This window comes from Tenrec ecaudatus, chromosome 14 (genome assembly GCF_050624435.1).
Source record: "Tenrec ecaudatus isolate mTenEca1 chromosome 14, mTenEca1.hap1, whole genome shotgun sequence".
In the NCBI taxonomy this organism is placed as follows: domain Eukaryota; kingdom Metazoa; phylum Chordata; class Mammalia; order Afrosoricida; family Tenrecidae; genus Tenrec; species Tenrec ecaudatus.
Window position 1 is genome coordinate 83,374,028 of NC_134543.1, and position 21,032 is coordinate 83,395,059.

The window sequence follows — 21,032 nt, forward strand, 5'->3', positions numbered from 1 at the left end:
CTAGGGTCCACTCATCTTGCCACATATGTGCCCCTATTCCCTCTCTTTACTATTGTGTATACACCCCTAGGTCATTCCCTTCCTATTGCTTGTACTGCCTATGTTACAACCCCTTCTCATGATGTACATTGTCATCTGCAATCAGAGGGCTTGCATGCCCCCAAAGATAGCTAAGTTGTGGTTAGAAATAAAACCTCATGAGAGCTCTCTCTCCTGCCTGCTTGTCCCCCACCTCCACGTGGACCACCAAGAGGAGCTGAAGTGAGGATGCTACCATGAAATGTGTCTGACTCCTCTGCCTCTCTATGACTTTGCTATGATCTTCATGCATCTACCATATAATAGTGCCTGCCAAACCTGTGATTAGTTGTGAGGGGCTGGCTACCCCCACAGATAAGAGCATGGGATGTAGATGATATGAATCTAGGAAAAGTTGAAGTTGTAAAAAGTAAAATAGAATGCTTAAAGATCAATATCCTAGGCACCGATGAGCTGAGATGGACATTTTAAATCAGGCAACTATATGTCTACTATTCCAGGCATGACTGGTGCATTTACTATGCCAAAATCTTTGGCATGGATTGATTAAATATGCAGTCAAGAGGCGTTAGTGATGACTGGTGATTGGAATGTGAAAGTTGGGAACAAAGGAAAAGAGATCCGTCGTTCTGACATATGGCCTCATCTGGGTAAAGAGAGGGTGGAGAAGCTCCACATCATTAGTCAGTACAGGGCTAAGGGCGGACAATGGAGCAGACCGCCAGTAGCTCAGACACAAGTTCACGTTGAAGCTGGAGAAAACTAAGAGAAGTGACGACGGCAACGAATGTACAAATGTGCTTGACACAATGTATGTCTGTATGGATTGTGAGAAGAGTTGTACGAGCCCCCAATAAAGTGATTTAAAAAGAAAACTAAGGCGTCTTCAAAGACAATTTAGGAACCATGTGAAGAACAGATTTGATGCATTGAACACTAGTGACTGAAGACCAGACAAGTTGTGGGATGCAATAAAAGACATACAGAAAGCAAAACTTCATTAACAAGACAGAGGAGAAAGAAAAAATTAACATGGATGTCAGAAGAGACACTGAAACTTGCTCTTGACTGTAGAGTAGCTAAAGCAATTAGACCACCATTTGTTCATCTTATTGTAGTGCCTTGCATGTTGCGGTGATACTGGGAACTGTGCCACTGGCATTTCAAAGACCGGCAGGGTCACCCAAGGTGAACACATTTTAGCAGGGCTTCCAGATTAAGAACAGACTACGAAGATGGAATAAACTGTCTACTTGTGAAATTCCTATGAGTATGAGGAGAGGAGCCAGTCAGCGTGCAGTGTAGCAGCGATGACAAGTACAACTTTGCTCTAGTTCCTAAATGCTTCCTCTCCCCCGCCCCCCAATATTATGATCCCAATTCTACCTTACAAATCTGGCTGGGCCAGAGCATGTACACTGGTACAGATAGGAACTGGAAACACAGGGAATCCAGAGCGGATGATCCCTTCAGGACCAGTGGTGAGAGTGGCAATACCGGGAGGGTGGAAGGGGGGTGAGGGGAAAAGGGGGAACCAATTACAAGGATCTACATATAACCTTCTTCTTGGGGGATGGACAACAGAAAAGTGGGTGAAGGGAGACATTGGACAGTGTAAGATATGAAAAAATAATAATTTATAAATTATCAAGGGTTCACAATAGGGGAAAATGAGGAGCTGATGCCAGGGGCTTAGGTGGAGAGCAAATGTTTTGAGAATGATGAGGGTAACTAATGTACAAATGTGCTTTATACAATGGATGTATGTATGGATTGTGATAAGAGTGGTAAAAAATTTAATAAATAAATAATTTTTAATTTAAAAAAAGAGTTGTCTGAGCCTCCAATAAAATGATTTTTTAAATTTTTATGAATAGCAGTGGATTATTGCCAGATAGCGATACCGCAAGCCTGGGGAACAGCAGCAGAGTGCGAGAGACAGTGCAGAAGACGAGCCCCCAGTTGGAGGCACTCAAAGCATGACAGAGGAGGAGCTGCCCTCTCAAAGTAGACTCAACCATCACCTTCATTTGGTGATGAGGCACAACCCCAAACAAGAAGCCAATGTCAGCATCTATCAATAATTGGAATTTGGAATATATGAAGTATGAATCTAGGAAAATCAGAAGGTATCAGCTATGAAGTGCAATGCATAAAGATCACTCTACCAGCTGAAATGGAATAGTGGTGGACACTTTGGATCGGACAATCATATGGCTTATTGTGGGAAACAGGACCAGGAAGAGAGTGTATGCAGACAAAATCTCAACATGCATCCATTAAGGATTCTGGGAGGCCAGGGCTCTTGTGGAGGGAACCTTCATGTTTGTAGGTTGGAGATAGGTCCCACTCACATTCTCCTAAGTAAAAGTTATTCCCCACCATGTCCCCACAATAGTGTCAGTTTTAAGGTGTTACTTGCAAGCACATAGCTGCTACTATCTACGGTAGAACCCAGGGCCTCGACACTAATCTAGTCTAGAAGGAGCGTGGAGATGCAATGCAGTTGAGTTCCAAATCAATTTTCCCCTTAAGAAAAAACTGAAAACAGATTAATCGATTCTTGACCACCAAGTTTTTACCCTAACCCTGCCTTTTTTTTTAACCTGGCCTTTTAATACAAAACATGTCACAGAAATTTCAAAGTAAATAAGTTCAAGGTTAAATAATATAATTTAAATAAGAAACACAACATTTAAAAGGTTTTTTTCTCATTAAAAAAGTTTTTTAAACAACTACAGTATGACCCATACCTTGAGACTGATGAGGATCTGGATCTGTGCACACAGATGTGGAGAGGAGAGATGGAGAGAGAGCCATTGTTTGGAAGGGGAATCCCCTTCCATGAAATCAACCGGTGGCTGCTTTTCAGGAGTTTTTTTCCCTTCTTTGCCTTTTTTTCACTAGGACCTGGCTGGCTTTCTCTCTCAAAAAAAAAAAAATCTGTCTAATGTGATCTGCTGTTGACATTTCCTTAACTCTTTTCTAAAAGGGTTTGCTAAATTATCATCAACAATATGGTTACCATGGTTAACAGTTCCTTACCATGATGATTCTTTTCCAAAAACTCTTTCTTGACACCCATGTTTTTTATCTAAAAACAGTACAAAAATCCACAAAAACTAAGAAAATTATAGTAAAACACTTAGAATACTGCAGCAAAAGGTTTAAACAACTCGTGTTAACAACGCCAACTAACTCTGAGCGACTGAAACACCAACTGCTTTTGTTTACAGAAATCATGTGTGTTAGGTTGGATTTCAATGTTTTGTTCAAGCCCCGATGCAAAACTTTCTCCACACTTCATCTCAAAATCCAATTGTGTCAAGTCTGATGTGGTCGAATATCAGGGTTCTACTGTACTCTTTTTTTAGAGGGGTGTTTTCTTGATTTGTGTAATTTTAATATATTATATTAATATATTATTGGTACATACAACTCTTATCACATGCATACATACATCAGTTGTGTAAAGCACATTTGCCTTTTTTGTGCTTATTATTGTCTCTGCATGTATATCTGGATAAGATAGAATAAACAATCCAGAAGAGAAAACAACATACCATAGGTTCCAGGGGGACATGAGAGAGGGGAGGCAAGGAAAGGAAGTGGGTATTAACAAACCCAGGGACAAGGCAACAACAAGGCATCTAAAATTGATGGTGAGGAGAGCATAGGATGCCTGGTAGGGCAGGGGTTCTCAACCTGTGGGTCGCAACCCCTTTGGGGATCAAATGACCCTTTCATGGGGTCATCCAATTCATAATAGTAGTAAAATTACTGTTATGAAGTCACACAAAAAATAATTTTATGGTTGGGGGGGGTCACCACAACATGAGGAACTGTATCAAAGGGTCACAGCGTTAGGAAGTTTGAGAACCACTGTGGTAGGGCTTGATCAAAGGCAATGTAACTGAGAGGAATTACTGAAACCCAAATGAAGGCCGAACATCATAGTGGGACAAGAGGAAAGTCAAAGGAAATAGAGGAAAGAACTAGGAGGCAAAGGACATTTATAGAGGTTTAAATGCAGGCATGTACATATGTAAATATATTTATATATAACAATAGGAAAATAGATCTATGTACATATATTTATATGCTAAGATTAAGGTAGCAAATGCACATTGGGTTTCTACTCAAACACTCCTTCAACGCAAGAACACTTTGTTCTAATAACCTGCCATTCCATGATGCTCACCTTCCCAACACAATTGCTGAAGACAAAATGGGTGAATAAACAAATGTGGTAACGAAAGCTGATGGTACGCGGCTATCAAAAGATATAGCGTCTGGTGTCTTAAAGGCTTGAAGGTAAACAAGCGGCCATCTAGCTCAGAAGCAACAAAGCCCACATGGAAGAAGCACACCAGTCTGTGTAATCATGAGGTGTTGATGGGATCAGGTAGCAGGCATCAAAGACCCAGAACAAAAAAAATCATATCAATGTGAATGAGGGAAAGTACAGAATGGACACCCAAAGTTCATCTGTAGACAACTGGACATCCCTTACAGAAGGGGCACAAGTAAGAGACAAGCCAGTTAGGGTGCAGTGGAGCACCAATGAAACATACAACTTTCGTCTAGTTCTTTAATGCCTCCTCCCCTCACTATCATGATCCCAATTCTACCTTACAAATCCGGCTAGACCAGAGCATGCACACAGGTACAGATAAGAGCTAGAAACACAGGGAATCCAAGACAAATAAACCCTCAGTACCAATGAGAGTAGTGATACCAGGAGGGGAAGGGGAAGGTGAGAAGAGAAAGGGGGAACTGATCACAGTGATCTACATATAACCCCCTCCCTGGGGGATGGATAATAGAAAAGTGAGTGAAGGGATACATCAGTCAGTGTAAGGCATGAAAAAATAATAACAATTTATAAATTATCAAGGGTTTGTGAGGGAGGGAGGAGAATAAATGAGGAGCTGATCCCAAGGGCTCAATTAGAAAGAAAATGTTTTGTAAATGATGATGGCAACAAATATACAAATGTGCTTGACACAATGGATGGATGGATAAGAGCTGTATGAGCCCCCAATAAAATTATTTAAATACAAATTAAAATGAAAAGATGACAGCGAATATCAGAAGAGACTCTGAAACGTGCTCCTAATGGCAGAGTGGCTAAGGCAAATGGAAGAAATGATGAAACCAATGTGCTGCGTAGAAAGTACAGAGGGAAAAAATAAATTAATAAAAATTTTTTAATTTTTTAAAAAGAAAGTACAGAGGGCAACTCTAGAAGACAGAATAAAATGTTACAACGTAAAGTGAAAAGACCTGGAGTTACAAACCCAAAAAGAAGAAAATGCTCAACCTATCTAAAACGGAAAGGATGAAGAAAAATGTCAGGCCTCGAGTTGCAATATTGAAAAATTCTATAGGCAAATTATTGCTTGAGGCAGGAAATATCAAAAGAAGATTTTTTTTTAAAGCCACTGTACCAAAAGTTGGCATTCAATCACTACGATAAAGAACCTGTGGTACCGAAAGAAGTTCAGCCGTACTAAAGGCATTAATGAAAACAAGTCTCCAGGAATTGACAGAACGCCAGTTGAAATGTTCACAAAACTGATGATTAACTGGGAACACTCATTCTTCTATGCCAAAATTTTGGAAGACAGTGTCCTGGCCAACCAACTGGAAGAGACCCAGATTTGTACCCCTTTTCAAGAAAGGCTACCCAACAGACCGTGCAACTTAGAGAACAATGTCATTGATGTCGCATGCAAGTAAAATTTACTCAAGATAGCTCAACAATGGTTGCAGCAAGACTCGGGTGGGGAGCTGCTGGAAAATCAGGCAGGGCCCAGGAGGGATTGTGGACAAAGGGATTCCATTTCTGACATCAGATGTAACTTGGTTAAAAGCAGAGAATCCTAAAAATCTATTGTGTCTTGTTGAGTACGCAAAAGCATTCAACTGTGTGGGTCGTCCACACACACTGTTTAGCCTAGAGAAGCATGGGAATTCCAGAAGACTACATTGGGCTCACACAGAATCTGTACATGGATCAAGAAGCAATTGCGTAAACAGAACAAGAGAGCACGGCCGGGTTTAAAGTCGGGAAAGGTGTGTGTCAGGGTTGTGTCCTCTCACCATAGTTCTTCTTTTTTAATCACTTTATCAGGGGATCATCCAGCTCTTATCACAATCCATACATGCATCCATCATGTCAAGCACATTTGTACATATATTTCCATCATCATGTTCAAAACATTTTCTTTCTACGTGAGTCCTTGGGATCAGCTCATGTTCCCCACTCCACCATCCTCCCTCCCTCATGAACCCTTGTTAAATTCTTCTTTTTATGTCTTGCACCAACCGCTGTCTCCCTTCACCCACTTTTCTGTTGTCCGTCCCCCTGGGAGGGGGTTATAGGTAGATCATTGTGCTCGGTTCCCCCTTCTCCCCCCACCTTCCCCTTCTCCTCCTGGTATCGCTTCTCTCATTATAGGTCCTGAGGGGTTTATCTGTCCTGGATTCCCTGTGTTTCCAGTTCTTATCTGTACCAGTGTACGTGCTCTGATCTAGCCGGATTTGTAAGGTAGAATTGGGGTCGTGACAGTGACGGGGCAGGGAGAGTAAGCATTAAAGAACTAGAGGAAAGTGGTTATGTTTCATTGGTGCTATACTGACTGGCTTATCTCTTCCTTGTGACTCTACTATAAGGGGATGTCCAGTTGTCTACAGATGGGCGTTGGGTCTCCACTCTTCACTCCTCCTCATTCACATTGATATGATTTTTTGCTCTCAATTTTTTGTGCCTGATACCTAATCCCATTGACATCTCATGATCACACATGCTGTTGTGCTTCTTCCATGTCGGCTTTGTTGCTTCTCAGCCTGATGTCCAGTTATTTTCAAGCCTTTATGACCCCACATTCTGTATCTGCTAATAGCTGGGCACCATCCGCTTTCTTCACCACATTTGCTTCTGCACACATTTTGTCTTCAGAGATGGTGTCGGGAAGGTGAGCATCACAGAATGCCAGGTTACCAGAACAAAGTGTTCTTGCGTTGAGAGAGTACTTGAGTAGAGGTCCACTCACCATGGTTCTTCAATCTGTGTTACTGAGCAAATAATCTGAGGTGCTGGACGATTTGAAGAAAAACTGGGCACCGAGGTCGGAGGAAGGTTCATGATCTGCAGAGGATACAACCTTGCTCGGCGAAAACGATGAGGACTTGGAGCACATGCTGATGAGATCAAGGAACGCAGCCTTCACAATGGATTAGGACGGAAAGTAAAGGACATAAAAGTCCTCACAACTAGACCAGTAGGTGCCAACGTGGGAAATGGAGAAAAGATCAAAGTGGTCAAGGATTTAATCTTGCTTGGATCCACAATCAAAGTTCATGGACGCAGCAGTGGAGAAATCAAGAGAAGCGTTGCTTGGGTAAGTCTGTCACAGAGGAGCTCTTTACAGTGTTGCAAAGCCAGATGTTTCTGTGAGGACTACGGCGCACCTGGCCTACGGCGTGGTGTTTTCAGTTGCTTCATATGCATGGGAAAGATGGATATTGAGTAAGGAAGGCAGAAGAAAAATGGACTCATTTGAATCATGGCGCTGGTGAAGAATATTGAAAGAACCGGTGACTGCAAGAAAAAAGAAACAAAGCTGTCTTGGAGGAAATACAGCCCGAATGCTCCTGAGAGGCGAGAATGGCGAGACTTTGTCTCACAAACTGAACAAGTTACCAGGAGAGACCGGTTCCTGGAAAGAAGACATCGCACTCGGTGAAGTCAAAGGGCAGTGAAAAGGAGGATGGCCTCAAGGGAGACGGCTGGCACAGTGTCTGCCACAATGAGGGGGAGGCAGGACCAGGCAGTGCCGCCTCTGTGGTACGTGGCATCGCTGTGGATCAGGACCGACGCCGGACACCCACCAACAGCAGAGCAAATGAAAGGAGCAGTGATGGCGGATGACGCGTGCCGGACAGAAGGCTTCCAAGGGCACTTGAGAAGACAAAGTGAGACAGGACGAGGAAAGGCGCTGACACCTGGAGTCGGAAAGCCAAAGGGGAAGCGCATGCTTGAAATTCCCCGAGCGGAAAGGATTCAAGAAACAAAATTAAAGCTGCGAGTTGCAATAACGAAGATTTCTGTGGGCAAAGTATTGAACGTTGGATGCGAGATGGGAAGCGGAGCTGCCACATGAATAAATAGGGGCGCGCTCACGTTCATGTTCATGGCAGCTCTGTTCACAACAGCAAAAAGCCGGGGACCACCTTGCTATCCAGCTCTGGGAGGATGGGTCAACAAAACTATGGGACATACACACCGGGGTGGGGGGGGGACGCGATGCAAAGAATGAGCAAGCGGCTGCACAGCACCTCATCACATGGCCGAGCCTGGGGGACGTTGTGCTGAGGAAAGACGCCCATCACCACAGGACAAATATTGTATGTTTATCAAAAGTCCAGACATGGCTTTACCGGCTCCTAACAAGCTATGAATCGCATTGAGAAGAACGGAAGTCCCAGAACACGTCATTGTGCTCCTGCGGAAGCTGCACTTCCAGCAAGCAGCAGTAGTTCCAAGGGAATTCTACGTGGTTTAAAATCAGGAAAGATGTGTGTCAGCCTTGCATTCGTACTTAGTCGTCCGTATCACACGCAAGTCAAATGCTGCTGAAGATAACTCAACAATGGCTGCAGCAGCACAAACCGTGCACAAAGAATGACACTGAGCAAAAGGCCTCTTTGAAGTATTAAAAGGTGCTCCAGGGGAGAAAAGACCACCAAATTGAGATCAACTGAGAGATGCACATTTATTATGCCTTAACCTGGACAAGGACAAGCCAAAGGGAATCCCCCTCTGAGGAGTCAGAGAAACCCGGCCACTCCCACTGGATGTGGAGAACAAAGGAAACTCACAAAACCGTGATACAGCACAGTTGCAGGAAAGGAACTATGCATGATCGCAGATAGAAAAGCTTACAAGATTGGTTCTGGGCCACCTGACTAAGGCAGTCAGGGTATGTACGGCTCCTGACCAGGCAGACTCAAATTCCCTCCGGGTGCACCCAGGGGCTCGGCTGCTCCACCCCGGGCTGGCGAGGGGAGTGGTAGCAAACTACTTTCTAACACTGCCAAAGGACAAGGCCTTGCCAAGTCAGAAGGAATTCAGTGGAGGCTGAATCGGTGTGGAAACTGAAACATGTAAACCATAGCCTTCTGCCAATCTCGCACTCTGACTTGAGTCCCACTCTTCCGGGCCCTGGAGGTCAGGGTAGGAGTGCCCTGTGGATTTCTTTATGGGAGCAGAAAGCCTTGTCTTTCTCCCTTGAAGCAACTGGTGGTTTTAACTGCTGACCTTGAGGTTAGTGCTCTCATGTGTAGGCTCTGAGAAGCTGAGCGCTACTGCCAAAGCAAAGAGGTCATTTTTCAAAGACACTGGTGTTCCCCACCAGATGAGTCTGCCCCCAAGCATGGTATATTCAGTCACCTCACATGCATGTGAAAACTGGACAGCGACTTAGGTAGACTGAAGGGTGGCCACCTTAGAATGATGGGGATGGCGAAGGATATGAAATATACACGGCTATCAGAAAAATAGCAGCCCTGGTGTCACAGTGGGCTGCTCACCGCAAGGTCAGCACTTCGAAACCACCAGTCAATGTGGGGGTGGGCAAGGATGAGGCTTTCTACTCCAGCACGCAGTTACAGCCTCAGATAGCCACCGGGGCAGTCCTCCCGGACCTATTGGGCCACTATGAGTCAGACTCAACTTGCTGGCCGTGAGCTGCGCAGAAGGAAAAACAAATCTATCTTGGAAGAAGGACAACCTTACAAGCAAGAAGGGAGGGACTTCGTCTGATGTACTTTGGACATGGTGCTTGGTAAAGCAGAAAGTCAACCAAAAAGAACTCTTCTTTTTTTAATCGTTCTACCAGGGGCTCATACAACCCGCATCATAATCCATACACATACCAACTGTGCATCCATCACCCTCATCATTTCCAAGACATCTGCTCTCCACCCAAGCCCCTGGCATCAGGTCCTCATTTTCTCCCCTCCCCTCCCTGCACCCTTCTCCCCCACAAGCCCCTGACAATCCATAAATCACCATTCTTTCATATCTTGCCCTGTCTGACATCTCCCCCAACCCACTTCTCTGTCGTCTGTGCCCCAGGGAGGAGGCCACATGCAGATCCTTGTAATCAGTTCCCTCTTTCCAACCCACCCTCCCTCGACCCTCCCAGTATCGTCACTCACACCACTGGTCCTGTGGGGATCATGCGCCCTGGATTCCCTGTGTTTCCAGTTCCCATCTGTACCACTGTACATCCTCTGGTCCAGCCAGACCTGCAAGGTAGAATTTGGATCATGATAGTGGGGGGGGGCATTTAGGAACTAAAAGAAAGTTGTAGTTTTCATCATTGCTACATCACACCCTGACTGACTCATCTCCTCCCCTAGACCCCTCTGTAAGGGGATCTCCAGTGGCCAACAAATGGGCTTTGGGTCTCCACTCTGAACTTCCCCCCTCATTCACTATGGTAAGATTTTTTTTGTTCTGATGATGCCTGATACCTGATCCCTTCGACACCTCATGATCGCACAGGCTGGTGTGCTTCTTCCATGTGGGCTTTGTTGCTTCTGAGCTAGATAGCTGCTTGTTTACCTTCAAGCCTTTAAGACCCCAGATGCTATATCTTTTGATAGCCGGGCACCATCAACTCTCTTCACCACATTTGCTTATGCACCCATTTGTCTTCAACAATCGTATCATGGAGGTGTGCACCCAATGATATGATTTTTTGTTCTTTGCTTCCTGATAACTGATCCCTTTGGCACCTCGTGATCACACAGGCTGGTGTGCTCCTCTATGTGGGCTTTGTTGCTTCTGAGCTAGATGGCCGCTCGCTTACCCTCAAGCTTCCAAGACCCCAGACGCTATATCCTTTGATAGCCTGGCACCATCAGCTTTCTTCACCACATTTGCTTATTCTTCTGCTTTGTCTTCAGCGGTTGTGTCGGGAAGGTGAGCATCATAGAATGCCAATTTAATAGAAAAAGTATTTTTGCATTGAGGGAGTACTTGAGTGGAGGCCCAATGCAAAAAGAACTCTTAATGAGATGAATTCACCACGTGGTGGCTACACCAATGGGCTCAAACCTGGCACTGGCAGTAAGGATGACACAGGATAGGGGCAACACTTTGCTGGGTTGTGCATAGGGTCACTGTGAGTCATGGCTACTAACCACGTCAGAAATGTGAAAGAAATGCCAACTCAGGAGTAGAAAGAAAACTAACTTACTGAAGAAATAAAAATAGCACACTAAAGAAAAACTAACTTTGGGAGAGTAAAGAAAAGGTACAGCAAGCAGATCCCCTCAGCTGGATCCTGAAAGAGGCGGAAGAATTTGCCAGGCAAAGGCAGGAAAAAGATACTCCCGCAGGAAAACAAACAAAAGCCTACCAAGTATTTCTATGTATGAAATATATACACTCGAAAGGAGAATGTCAGAACCACTCTTCTGCAGGCAGGGTCACCCCTACTTCAGCGCGGCCACAAGGGAGCAGCAACACACTAGGAGCCGCGGCAGGTGCCGGCTCCTAGGGAGAGGCTAAGGTACCTCGAAGTCATCACAGCTTCAAGGCCTGTTAGGCTCTTTGCAAAAGAAGTTTCTGACTCATTCAGACAAGAAAAGGGCTTCAAGCATCCAGTGAAAAATCACCGGTTTGGCTTAGCTAAAGAACCAACTCAAATCACACTCACTGCAATCGGCCAATTCAACTCCTAGCCACTCTTAGGGGGAGGGTGGAACTGGCCCTAGGGGTTTCCCAGACTGTAATGAGAAGGCCTGCTCATTCACCACAGGAGTGACTAGTCTTTTCAAACCTTGGGTTAGCAGCCCAACGACAGCACCAAGCCTCCCTAGATAAAGAACAGCAATCTTCTAAAGGTGTGAACATACGCTTATCATAAAAGAACTGTTACCACGGCCGTGAGAGTGTGTGCCTAGTATGGACTTTGTTCCTGACTTAGTGTTTACTGTGAACCAGACCCTGTTCTGGAGACGGTACAGGCCTCCACCTTCTCCTGATGACAACCCCATCAGTAGGTACAATGAGCATCCCTATTGTGTTCAGGGGGGACCGGAGGCATTTGACCAGTTACATGACTAGAAAGTGACTGGGCTCCAGGAACTAGGTGCCCACCTTATAATAGCTCCAGTCAGAGTGCAGGTACTTCTGAGTATAAGATGCGATCTTCTGGTAAATAAAACCCAGGATTGATGAGTCTAAGACAGCGCACAGAGCAAGGGTATAGGTGGAGGGCAGGGGGGGGCGAGGGGGTGGAGTATAAGGTGGGTGGGGAAGGTAAAAAGGAGACAATCTCAAGGAGACCAGGAAGGAAAAGCAAGTTGGGAAACTGATTATGGAAGCAATCATACAATTCTGTTTGATGAGATTGAGCTATGGAATGATATGACATATATATATTAATATATGTATTATATATATTAACCCCCAAGTTATAGCAAATTAAAAGGAAAAACAAACAAACATAGATCCAGAAATGGGTTTTAGGCTCACACGAAATTCTAGCTCCAACTTAAGAATAATTGATTCTTACATCATCCCCAGGAAGAAAACACAGAAGACATGGGTGCTATAGCAAAATGGGGTGAAGAATGTAGATGGTGCCCAGCTAACAGATAAAATAGCGTCTGGGGCGTAAAAGCCTGTTTCCAAACAAGCAGCCATCTAAGTGAGATGCCCACTAATTAAGGTGATCAGATTTTAACATTGGTAAAGCGGGACACCAGTGGGATACCATTGATAAAAGTCATATTCTGGAGAAATAGCCACATGGCAGTCAAAAACCATATACCCTAGCTTGTCGTGCATTCTTTCCAAAAATCTAGACTTTTTTAAAACTCCGCGGGACTCAGGAAAAATTGTTAAAAATCAGGACTGTCCCACCCAAAGCGAGACGTCTGGTCACCTTACATTAAGTGCACATGGAAGAAGCACACCATCAGCAGTCTCCGAAGGGATGGAACCCATAGGATCCGGTCGAAGGAGGGATCAGTCGCAGAGCACAAATTGTGAGAATCTGGGGTACCCGTGGGAACCCAAGAGTCACTTGTACAACTACTTAGGGACTACGTCTCCGGAGAAGTCCCCTGTCTACACTGAGGGAACGGGAGGACCGTGGTCACTGGACAGAGTGCATCGGAGAGAGGAGTGGAGAAGATCAAAGGCGTAGATCGGACTGGAACAGCTAAAGCTGCCAGTAGATGCCCCTGCGGGCATGCTGCCCCGATCTGGTTTCCAATTTTTCTGTATTTTTGGTTTGTATTTGTGTTAGGCCAGGTTGACTGGACAAACAAATCCAGAGACATTCTTGTGTGTGTAAGAGAGAACTTTCTGTCAAAGAGTATATTAAGAAAACATCCCAGCCCAGTCTAGATCAAGTCCATAAGTGTAATAGTAGCCCATATGTCCAATACCAGTCTATAAATTCCTCTTTGAATGCAGGAAGATCACAGGCCAGTGGGTGCAAAGTTTTGTGGACCCAGTTGTGGTGGAAACATCTCAGCACTGGTGTGGGTCTTCATGTGGCTCCTCCAGCCCCAGGGCTCTGGCTGGGATCAGTGTGGCTCCATATGTCTTGTCAGCAGGAAGATGAATCTGAGAGTATGTGTTTCCTGCCCCAGGGAGGAAGACAGGAGTTCCCAGGAGAAGGCCATGCCCACATAGGCTTTATTGGCTGTGATCTGATTGACAGGCTAGACCCCAGCCCTTTCTTCAAGTTGACAGGAAATTATGTAACTGCCACACTATTGTTCTGTTTGGTTTTTGCTTGTCTGTAAAAGGATGTATCTCCCTGATCTAACTGGTTATTTAAATAATTTTTAAAATCATTTTATTTGGGGCTCGTACACCTCTTATCACAATTCATCCATCCATCCATCCATTGTGTCAAGCACATTTGTACATTTGTTGCCATCATCATTCTCAAAACATTTGCTTTCTATTTGAACCTTTAATATCAGATCCTCATTTTTTAAATAATTTTTTAAACCATCACCAATAATAAGTGGCATGTGGAACTGATTTGTTGGTAATCAGGGAAAAACTCAGCATCGGTATTTATAAAATAAAATTGATGCATCTTAGAGGTGTCATAGCTTGGAGGTCACCCTCTTGAATTTGTGTTACATGTTTTCCCATTTTTCCATATATGAAATCTAGGACTGATGAACTTATAGAGAGGGCAAGTAGAATAAGGGTTTGGGGGTTCAATGGTGGAGAGGGTGAAGGGGAGACTATGTCAAGGAGTCTGTATAGAAAAAGAATGTTTGGAAACTAATTGTGGTAGCACTTGTACAATTCTGCTTGACATGATTGAACTATGGAATGATATATATATATATATACATATATATATTCTTTTTAAGAGAGAGAGAGCTCTCTCTTCCCTGTTCCTCTGCTGCTGAAGCCATGATGGTGGAGGTGTACGGTTTCAGCAGGGACAAGACTCACCCCAGGCACGGCGAAGGCTACAGGACCAAGGGGAAGGTTTTCCAGTCTCTTAATGCAAGATGGGAATCAGCATTCCTTTCCTAGAGGAACCTCGGCAGATAAACTGGCGGAGCTGGCGTCTACAAGGCCGGCAATGGCTGCCACTAGTTCCCACCCAGGCAGCGCCTCAGCAAAAGATTGTGAGGGCTGCGAAAGTGTCCGGCCCCCCGAATTGTTGGAAAATGCTAAGTTGGCAGATGAGATTTTCAAATAAAGATGCAACTATGAGAAGGAAGGGGGAAAAGATGCAATCTTCCTGGGAAGTCAGCAGCCCTTCAGTCTCTTTTGTTTTTTATTCAAAAGTTAAATACTGGGGTTAGATTCAGCCCCCTTTCCCAGAGCTATAGACTAGGCCCTGTGCCAATGCTGGGACACACGGAGCGACAGGAGGCAAGGGCACCGCGGAGGAGTGCAGGATGTGCAAGGACGCCACTAGCCAACAAGTGTACCCCAGGATGAGGATGACCAGCCCAGGAAAGAAGCCTCCTGCGAAGCAGTCCCCTCCCCACCCCACCCCCCAGGTGTGGAATTTGGGCAAGAGGTGTTAAGAAAGTCTTCTCAGAGGAATAACAGGAAAGGTGGGACTTAGCCAGGGAGGTGGGAGATGGGTGATCCAGGCAAGGGAAACAGGACGTGAAAACATGGTTAGCAAAGAGAACCGGGCACTCCAGAGTTCCTAGACAACAGCTCCAAGCATCTTCGGTTGATCTCCATTTTACTTGACTCTCCCGGCATGCCTACAAGTCTTCTGAGCAGCCACAGACCTAACACAACACCTCCCACAGAAGGGCTCAATGTACAGACACCGGTGAAGAGTCTTACACGGAAGTCTTGGGGTGCAATCGGAGTCTACCCAGATCTGAAAGGCAGGCGCCGTGTTTGCCCACCTCTGGCGAGGTAGGCAGGCACCTAAGAAGCAAAGAGTTCCTTCCACGAACACATTATGTTGTCCCTGGGTTTTTTGTTTGTTTCTAGATAACTTCCAAAGTTTCCCACTCAGAAAAGCAAAGGAAGGAGGGTGAGGGGTGAAAGAGGGCTAGCTGAGGGTTCAAAGGTCAGTCAAGGCAGGGTGGGGGTAAACAACTACCCTTCCCACCCCCCAGCTCTCTGACTCTGGCCCCCTGGGGACAGGGCAGCTTCAGCCCTAGTGGCTTACACCGGATCTGATCTCTTGACAGGGAACTGTAGATTTAGTCGACCACACTCAAATCTTGAAAAATAAGCAAGCATGGTGGAGGGGAAATGGAAACAGAGAGGATCAAGGGAGAGCCAACCACGAGTGAGCCAGAGCAGAAGGCAGGATCGGGGAGACTGTGGGGAGACACTGAGGGAGGAGATGCTAGTGCTGCTGCTGTTCCTGAGGGCCGCCACAAGCAAGTGTTTACATGATGAGGCACAGAAGTCTGTGAACCTCCTCAGGCCCCCTTTGTCCCCACCCCTCCCAAATAGCCGCTCTTCCGTTCCCACTTTCCCTGGTTCCCGTGATCCTCAACCCCTTCGAATCCAACCCTGCTTTATTGAAGACCCTGTATCAGACGGAGGCTGGAATCCTGAGGGAGGGGAGAAGAAAGAAGATTCTCGAGCAGCGAGTGCGGTGAGGGAGGCCACTCAGCAAATCCGCAGTATCTTAGCAGGTCAGTGGGGGACAGATCGGGTCAGGGAGGGCCTACGGGAGAGGAGGGCCAACATGGTAGAGGAACTGTTACTCGGGGACGTTGGGGTGAAATCGGTCACTCGTTAAGTCCCTCCAGTGCAAGGACCTCTGCTGCTGAACCGAGACCTTGCTCAGTACTGCCACGCTGTCTGGGGAGACCCAGACGCCTCCAACTATCACAGGTGAGTGTCCACATTGTTGAGAACGTACACTTTGTTTCTCAGTGTGACTTTCAAAAGGTCTCCAGCTTACCAACCGATTTTCCATTCTTGGTAGGTGCAGCCTCTTGAATCCAGGGTACAAAGGAGAGAGCTGTCTAGGTGCAAAGGTGAAAGCAGGTTCTTAGACGGAGGGATGTGAAGTCCTCTGACCTTCCTAGACCTCTCCAAGATCAACAGCATCAGAACTCATGTGCTTGTTAACGATGAAGATTTCTACCAACCTGAAACCCCAAACCCACGCCATCATGATTCCAACTCACAGCGATGACCCCAAAGGACAGAGTAGAACTGCCCCTCAGGGTTGCCAAGACTCTAAGCCTTTGTGGGAACAGAGAGCCGCCCCGTTTACCCCTTTCTCCCTCAAAAACTTACTGCCCTTGAACCCATTCCAACTCATACTGTTCTATAGGACAGAGTCGAACTGCCCTGGTAGGATTCCAAAACTAACTAGCAGAGTGGTTGGTGGTTGCGAACTGCTGACCTTGTGGTTAGCAGCCCAGCATGTAATCCACTACATCGCCAGTGCTCCCTGGAGTAAGGCTACTGGGTTAGAACCACTTACCTTGCAGTTAACAACCCAAAGTTTAACCCCTGTGCCACAATGGCTCCTTAGAATTCCTACCACAACTTATTACTACATCAGACACTGTGGGGAAGGATGCATTAGATTCAGGACACTGTGGTCTAACTAGTTGCCTGTTGGCACTAAAGCAGACTAAAGATTGTCCCCCTACTCCTAGTACTCGATCTCCTACTAGCCTAGCTCCCAGTCCCAGCCCAGCTGCTAAATTAGATGACGCATTTCACTCCCTGCCAGATCCCCGACTTCCATCTCCGTGGTTATGCCGTGTGGCCGGAGCAGGGTCCTCCACAACTGGTCCAGCCAGATGGGCCTGGGGTCCCAAACACGGATTTTCTTTTGTATGTGCGTGTGGCCCACACTTCCAAATGCCACCGAGAGGTAAGGTTCCAATAAAATCATTTTTCCCCCTAAAGCTCATGGTGAGGGGGCAGAGACTAAAGAAATGTCTTTATTAAATTGTGCTTATTAGGGGGTAACTTAGAGCATACTGATGTTTGTTTGGGAGATAAAAAAAAATCTAGGGCATATCTCGATGCCAACCCAGAGGAGCCCCCGCAGCCTCCCCACCCTTCCCCCCACCTTACCCCCCATTTTCCCTCTTAATATTTTCTCTGTTCCCTGCTTCCCACTTTCCCAACGTCCCATTGTCCTGGTCTATCTACAGCCGTCTTTAATAGCTTATGCTGCCTGCTGCCAGCTGGACTCGGAAGACAGGCCTCTTGCTGGTACCTTAGTCTACTGTGCCCGCCATCTCACCAGCGCCAGCCTCAGCCATAATGACCTTGTCACGGTGACTGCTGCATGATGGCTAACATTATGGATTGCCTGCCAACAGGGTTGGGGCCGGGCAGCTCATTTGGCTTCCTATGACGTGGATAAAGCCACTGAGGGGGAAATAGAAGGTGCCTGAAGCTCTAACAGCTGATTGGGCAACCAGAGGTGGGCCAGTCCATCTCCTCGCTCTGCTCACTCTGTCCTTAGGCCACCCTACATGAACTGCTGCATGTCCTGGGTTTCTCTGGACAGCTCTTCAAGAAGTGGAAGGACTGCCCCTCAGGACCCAGTGGTGAGAGGAAGGACGGAGGGCCCCTCCGTCGCGCATCAGAGGGAGTCAGGGCTTCCTTCCTTGTAGTTCTCTCCCCTCCTTTCTGAGCTCCCCGCCCTCGGGTGCCTTCTCCCATTTCTGCACTCAGCGAGCGGGAACTGTTCCACAAGGCAAAGGGTGACAAGGCGAGACGCGCAGGGACAGATGCTTCTCACCACCCCCGCGGTGAGCCGTCGCCTGGCCCAGCACTTGGGAGTCCTCGGAGTTCTACAGGGGGTTCCGTTAGAAGAGGAGGTGAGAATGAGAATATTGGGGTGTTGGAAGAAGGCAGGAGTGCTCAGATAGCAACTCGAGCTGCCTGCCAACTCCCCCAGGAGGGCCCTCTGTCTTCACACTGGGAAGCCCGACTGCTGCAAGGCTCTATAATGACTGCCGCCTTCCATGGCGCCCAGCGCACTCGGCTTGACCCGATCACTCTCGCTGCCTTTGAAGACTCGGGCTGGTACCAAGTCAACTACAGCGCTGCGCAGGAACTGTTGTGGGGCCAGGGTAAGAAGTGAGGAGAGAATTCTAGAGGCGCAGCGACACACTCACGACTGGGGAAACTGGGGAGGTTGGAAGGGGTGTCTGCAGTGGGATGCTAAAGTGCAATGGGAGTGGCCTTCAGTGCTGTGAGACGTCCTTTTCCTGAAGACTCTTCCTCTCTGGAGCAGGATCTGGTCCGGAATTTGGCTTGGTGGCCATATGTGGAACAGCCTCCTCTGACTTCTTCTGTACGGGCAGGTGTGTGTATTGAGGGGCTGGGGGTGGTGTACTGGTGGCAGAGACCCTAGTGTCCCTCCACTGTCCCTTGCACACAGTGGACTGGGCTGCCACTACCTGCACCTGGACAAGGGTCGCTGCTCCTCAGACGCCACGCTGGAAGGCTGCCGCATGTACAAGCCCTTAGTCAACAGGGTGAGTAGGCCAGACAGCAAGCATGCAACCGCGTCAACTTCTAAGGCACGTACACAAGCATGATTCTCCCACCTTCTGCCCTGGGCAGAGTGAATGCTGGAAGAAGGAAAATGGATTCCCGCCCGGGGCAGAGAACCCTCATGGGGAGGTCTACCAGTCCCAGAGTCGTTGCTTCCTTGCCAACCTCACTTCACAGCTGCTCTCGGAGGACACGACCAGGCATCCCTCTGTGACCCCACCCCGCCAAGAGGGGGAGCCCTCGGGTCGCTGCTACTTAACTCAATGCACGGAGAGCGGAGCATACAAGGTGCGGGTGGCGGGGTCACCCTGGGTCCCTTGCCTTCCAGGAAAGGCTATCCAGGTGGGTATCTTCAGTGGGACCGCTGTGGTACAATGATGTGGAAACATGGACGTGTTACTACACCCAGCCTGCTTTGATGGGCCCTCTCAGCACCGTGCCCATCCTTACAGATACCTGGGTACTACGGTCTTCTCTCCTGTCCCCGAGCTCGGCTGTGTCGGACTAACGAAGGAGCCAATGCGCTTACTTCCCCATCCACGATTTTTTCAACCCAAGACCTACAGTTGCAGCTGTCTTTAAGATTAGCTGGGCCGCGAGGCCCCTCCCTGGGGAAGGAACAGCAAGAAGAGCTGACCAAAGAAGTGCTGCAGGCTCTGGTGAGCAGAAGTGGCACTGGCAGGTAAAAGCTGGCTCGAGTTCTGTCCGTGTTGGAGTCAGGGCAAGTGCTGAAGTCCTTACTTCATAACCTCCCGTTGCTCATCCCCCTCAACCTACACGACTTTCAGATCATCTCTTCCCGACTCTCCCTGAGACCCAAATGTCCCTTCAGGTGCTATTTCCACGGCCCCTCGATGAACGAGAGCCTGGTGTTCACTGTGCACATATGGAAGCCCCCTGGTTGCCAAGGGCCTCCAGCTGGTATGCTGCACAGGACTTTGACCCTGGCTCTCCAGAAGCAGCTTCTAAAAGTGTCTTACGGAGGAGTCAGCTACACCATAGAACATAGGTAAGTTACTGGTAGTGTTTCAAAAAACTATCAAGATTGCTAACATGAGGACCGTGGAGAATCAGTCAGTCACACACACACCTCTACACGCCCCCCCCCCCGACCCCATGGGTTTCCCCACCTCTAGAATATAAGAATCTTCCAGTCTCCATTAACAACTACCCAGGCAGCTTGTCTAGTTAACAGGTACCATAGTGTATCTCTTCCCTTAAGCCAGGGGTTCTCAACTTGTGGGTTGCAACACTATTTGGGGGCTGAATGACCCTTTCATAGGGGTCGCCCGATTTATTAGTTATGAAGTAGCAATGAAAGTAATTTTAGGGCTGGGAGGTCACAACATGAGGAACTGTATTAAAGGGCCACAGCATCAGGAAGGTTCAGAACCACTGCCTTAAGCTATCCCAAGTTAGGTTTCTTTCTCAAAATTCAAGTTTCTGGATGACTCAGATTTGGGCTGTATTTCTGCCTTTAAGTTTTATAGTGCTTTAGGTTTCCTATTTAGATAAATATTTGGATACAGCAGCGTTTTATGAATTCCTTATGTAATATCGGTAAAAACCCTTTCCCTGCAAGTCTAGGCACTATTCCAGCCCAATTACCTTCCCGGTTCCTAGGTTGCTGGCTACCTCGGACACTCATCGTCCCATGGTCCCTGTTGGTCTGTTCATGGGACTTTGCCTAGTGCTTATTCTGGTGGGCACACTGGGAACTGTAGCCTATCAGAAGCGAGCTACCCTTCAGGTTGGACCATCTGTTCCTTACAACTTACCAGTGTGTCAAGGCACAAGGGACCCGACTGGAGGAATAAGGGAAGTATGACATCACCCACAACGTGGCAGGAATAGGGGAGAAGGTTCTCTCTTGGGAGACAACTGAGTGAAACATCTGATATCGAGAATTTTGCTTTCTCAAAATGCCGCTTTTCTCCAAGCACCAACTGTGTACTAGAGCCTG

At 47.1% G+C, this 21,032-nt stretch overlaps 1 protein-coding gene across 1 annotated transcript; it reads left to right on the forward strand.

The window, feature by feature from the left end:
- The first annotated feature begins 7,964 nt into the window (after nt 1-7,964).
- Nucleotides 7,965-20,897, forward strand: CIROP (ciliated left-right organizer metallopeptidase). The gene is made up of 16 exons (XM_075532228.1): nt 7,965-8,019; nt 10,964-11,011; nt 15,934-16,224; nt 16,333-16,426; nt 16,521-16,572; nt 17,283-17,426; nt 17,713-17,838; nt 18,030-18,114; nt 18,242-18,387; nt 18,468-18,642; nt 18,807-18,876; nt 18,954-19,050; nt 19,139-19,411; nt 19,522-19,751; nt 19,902-20,078; nt 20,693-20,897. The coding sequence occupies exons 1-16, from the start codon at nt 7,965-7,967 to the stop codon at nt 20,895-20,897; spliced, it is 2,268 nt and encodes a 755-aa protein (XP_075388343.1).
- Nucleotides 20,898-21,032: the final 135 nt, after the last annotated feature.